This window comes from Asterias rubens, chromosome 21 (genome assembly GCF_902459465.1).
Source record: "Asterias rubens chromosome 21, eAstRub1.3, whole genome shotgun sequence".
Lineage (NCBI taxonomy): Eukaryota > Metazoa > Echinodermata > Asteroidea > Forcipulatida > Asteriidae > Asterias > Asterias rubens.
In genome coordinates, this window is record NC_047082.1 from 8,392,852 (window position 1) to 8,397,550 (window position 4,699).

At 37.1% G+C, this 4,699-nt stretch overlaps 1 protein-coding gene across 1 annotated transcript in view; it reads right to left on the reverse strand.

Annotated features, from left to right (window-relative positions):
- Positions 1-2,182: 2,182 nt before the first annotated feature.
- LOC117304488 (serine/threonine-protein kinase mos-like) overlaps positions 2,183-4,699 on the reverse strand; it is a 4,293-nt gene continuing 1,776 nt past the window's right edge. The window contains 1 exon segment of the mRNA XM_033788982.1: positions 2,183-4,699. Coding sequence (XP_033644873.1) covers positions 4,285-4,699 — 415 coding nt within the window. The 3' untranslated portion in view covers positions 2,183-4,284.

A 4,699-nucleotide genomic window follows, 5' to 3' on the forward strand; every position in this document is an offset into this window, starting at 1 on the left:
ATCGATAATTTAGGCGCAAGGGCATTGTGGGATAATTTGGAATGTTTCATTTATTTTAAGGTAACAAGTAACTAGGGGTGGTGCCTCTTTTATAGGTTGTTGTTAAAATAAAAACTGAATTTAATATTATTTAATAATAATTTATCAATATTAAGACAAATTTTAATTATTTGTATTCTCATCCGATCTATGAACGGTGAAATTCCATGCAAATAATGTAGCCACAATACGCGCATTGAGATAGTTTAACTAAATTAATGGACCAACCCAATAAAGTTTGACAAACTTTGTGTAAACAATAATGTTGTCTGCTCGATCGCGCGTTATTTTGGCGACCCAGCTACACGAGCATTGGTATGGTTTACGTGCGTTCGGTTTGGGCTGCGGTGATTTGTCTTGGCTATGGTTGCAAGATGGCAGACTCTAAAAACTATTTGGAATTAATTTTAAAATTAAATACTTAGAGCATAATACCGGACACTATTGGTCGTTGTCAAAGACCAGTCTCATTTGGTGTATCTCAACGATGCATAAAAATAACAACTGCCTGCTGTGTTCGGAGCTCAATAATTGGTCGTCGAAGTTACGAGATATTGAAAGAAAAGAAAGCCCTTGTCACACGAAGTCGTGCTTTCGATGCTTGATTTCGAGACCTCAAAATCTAATTCCGATTTCTCTGAAATCAAATTCGTGGAAAATGACTGTTATTATCGAAACTACGTTATAGGGCCTACTATACTAGGAGGGCGTTTCTCACAATGTTTTATACCATTGAATACTCGTAACATAAGGTTTTATCCTTATCATTATTTTGAGTAATAACCAATATTTACCTAGTGTCAACTGCCTTTAATAATGTTGATTGTTTTTTGGAAAAATGTTCAAACTTACTGTGCTACAGGCCTAACGCCGTTTTACCGTCAAGTTTTCGCGTAGCTTTTGGAAACATTGAGTTTTACTTCCGGTCGCAAAATTGTTTCTCTATGATAGGCCTACTGTTGCCCTTCTAAAAGGTGTATTTATTTATTAGATTGCTTTTGTTGAATCGATTTTAGAAGAAAGAAAAAAATCCCAATTGAAAAGCACTACGACAGTCGTGGCAATTTTGATGTATTGAGAAGCATACCCCAGAAGAAGAGTCAGGTGTCAGATGCAATTGTGTCCGCCATGCAATACTGTCCGCTCCAGACACTTTTGCATATGCAATCGTGTTCGGGGCTATGCAAAAAGGAAGGCACTAAAAACTAACCTCTACAGCGGTTCGGAACTTTTCGTGTGCTCTCGGAACATTCCGGCACGGTTCGCGACGATCCCCCACGCAGCAGGTTTGTTGTTAGGACCTGGTTGGTAATGATTTCATGTCTAAAAGATGCAAGTACTGCTTCAGACCTCTTTATTCAAGTACATTTATAGCAGCAGGTTTGGGGAGTTGTTACATAAGAGTGGACTAACCACTGGGACCTGGTTGTTTATATTTTCATGTTTAAAAGATGCAAGCACTGCTTCAGACCTCTTTATTTAAGTACATTTGTAGCAGCAGGTTTGGGGAGTTGTTACATAAGAGTGGACTAACCACTGGGACCTGGTTGTTAATATTGTTGACACAAATGCATTATGCAGCAGCGTCCAGGTGGACACGATTGCATATGCAAAACCGTCAGGCGGGCATTATTGCATATGCAATAATGTCCTCCGGATATAGTATTGCATAGAGGACATAATTGCATGCGAAAGCGGCACCGGGCGGGGGGGGGGGGGTCCCTTCTCGTTATCCAAAACATTTATTAAGATGTATATAACACTGCCGGAGAGTGGAAATAGTATTTTGTTGAACTGTAATTATTTTTGTAGGGGGGGGGGTCGGGGTGTTGAATGTAGACAACAAATAATGGACACTCTATCCAACTTTTATTTTAACATTATTTTATTAAATCCAATCAAATCAAAATATTACAAATAAATCACAAGAAGAACGACCAGCGTATACCACTATAAAATACATAACATACTGGACCAAACAAATAAAAAAAAAAAAAATACACAAGTTATCTACGAACAGATCACTCTGATTTGTCAAGGTCCCCTTTGCCATCATATTCATCATTTTGTTGATCGCAAGCCGCCTAGTTGGTTTTGGGCGGGGCTGCACTGGCCTGGGGGGCGTTGTACAATGTTCAGATGGTTTTGGGATAACCATTCAACCAGCAGTAAAGGCAAACCCATGAATTATTAATGAGTTTCCCACGTTTAAGATAGACTTTGGCCTAGGGCTTCTGATTATTTCCCAAATAATGATTTTATTTGTACAATTCTTAAATTGAGCCACATTGAAGGCGTGCGTCTATTTTGGTTGTGTGCACACATTGTAATGGGCCGTTCATTTCAACGAGTGTATTAGTATTAACATGTAAACACTCGAGAAATACATTTGCAGATACATTTTCATGCACAAAACAATAACCCGCAATAAAAACCATAAAATCATAAATAAATGAATACCAATAATTTTATAGACTCGAGTGGATTGTAAAGGGCTATGCAGAAAATTGTGATAACCCACATACTTCAAACAGGACTCGATCTTTGTACGGTCACTTCTGTCAAAATACAAAGAATAATTATGGGAAAAGTTGATGTACAATTTTAATTTCCAGTCGACCCGTATTTCACAAAGGAAAACCAAAAAGTAAACACCACAAAATGTATAAAGGCATTAGTTAAAAGAACTATGGAAAGCCATTAATGTAAAACAAAGAACAGATGGCCACAGTTTGGAGCAAATGTCACACGAAATGTAAAAAAGAAAATAGTGTTTATCTGTTGGAAACAAAGCAACCGATTATGTCAGAAGTTTGCAGAAATTGTTGAATTGTGTCACAACTCACAACATCTGTTAACACAAGTGAATGTTATAGTTGCATTCGACGCCCCCGCAAATCGGCGTTTATTCATCAACAATAGAAAGGTCAATACCACACAGCAAAATCCCTTTGCATTTATTTTTAAATTTACCTAAATGTAGCCAATTAAAGATAAAGAGTGATTGCTAGTATTCCCGAGGAGAACATTCCAATGATGTGTTCTGATATCGTGAAAAAAAGGTTACACAAATTTTATTTCCATTTTGCTTTAGAAATCCACTCTTGTTAGTGTTCTAAACTCGACAGACCAAAAGACCACACGCCATTTTCCCAGATGTGCAACTTAACACATTTCCTTTCAAAACATTTTTAGGTTTTACCCTTTGAGTAAAACCGTTTTCCCAACAAAATTCTTCAAATCGGGCACATTTGAAGAACATATGTGATTATGAAACCCGATTTTTAATTAATCCAGATAATTTTTACAAAAACATCAAAATATTTATCATACAAACTCTTGTACAAAGACATATAATATGCAAGAAACTAAACTTTGATAAGAAAATAAATATGTTCGTATTCGGAAGTTGATTATATTATTGCAAACCTGAAATTGGAATGGTGAGTTATATGTTTAAAAGCTTCTCACTATGGTGAGGAAAGGCACTTTAGTATTATATTGCACTTTACACTGAAAACATAATATTAGAAAACAAAATACACGCTTATATTTTTTGTATTTTCTCCAATTAAGATAAAAAGTGATTAACAGTTATTTCAAAATATATAGCATTTCAAGAATTTAACAAAATAATAAATACACTGAGAATAATATATAAAACAATCGTTTATAAATTCAAAAATGTTAAGGATATAAACAACTTAATATTTAAAAATAATCAGAACTAGTACTTGCCTAGGTGAGAGTTGGAACTTCAAATCACGTGACTGATATGCAAATTAAAATTCTGTCAATTAGTACTGTCACATAATGCATTTTAAAACAACATATCAACCTCATTTTGGTCACAGATCAATATTTTGCAAATTATCATAATTTCAATTACGATTGCAAGGAAGTTAAAATGAACCTCACGGCTGAAATTATGGTTGAAAATATTCTCGATGAAATAGTAATGTTGCAACAAAGAAAAACCGTTAAAATATTCACACCAGGTAGTAAAAAATAGCGTTAAAAGAATAACGGTTGTACTGTCTTTAGGCCATGAGGGAGTCCATTGGTTAATTTACCTTAGACTCAAAAAGTAAAGGCAAGCGGACTGTCAAATTCACCTGACTACTCAATAACAGCCAAGGACTTCATAAAAATCGGCACTTGTGAATAACTCACACAAACGGCAATACAAAATCACCTCTCAGAGAAACTCGTAGACTGCATTCAAGCCGTCAAAAAAGTGTCTCTTCAGGTTTGTGACTCGTCACCATCTACTCGGCTTTCCAGGGCAACCAACATCTCTGCTGCGGTTGGTCGTTTAGAAACGCTCCCCTCCCAGCATTTCCTGACTAGACTCTCATACCAGGCCTCGTTAGCGTTCTCGGGAAGGCTCGGGCGGAGGTTATGGGCAACGACACCAAAAATAACCACATGTTGGTTCTCACCTGCAAATGGCGTCTCTCTGGTCAGCATCTGCCACAAGGTTACACCGAATGAATAAATGTCTGCTTTGGTCGTGGGTGCTCTGCCGCGAAGAAGCTCGGGTGCACGGTAGGCAAATGTGCCGGTGAGATGGGAGGGGCTCGTAAAGGAGATGTTACCTTCACCATCATGAACTCTTTGCGAGCAACCAAAGTCAGCTAGTCTACAGATGTCGTTGCTG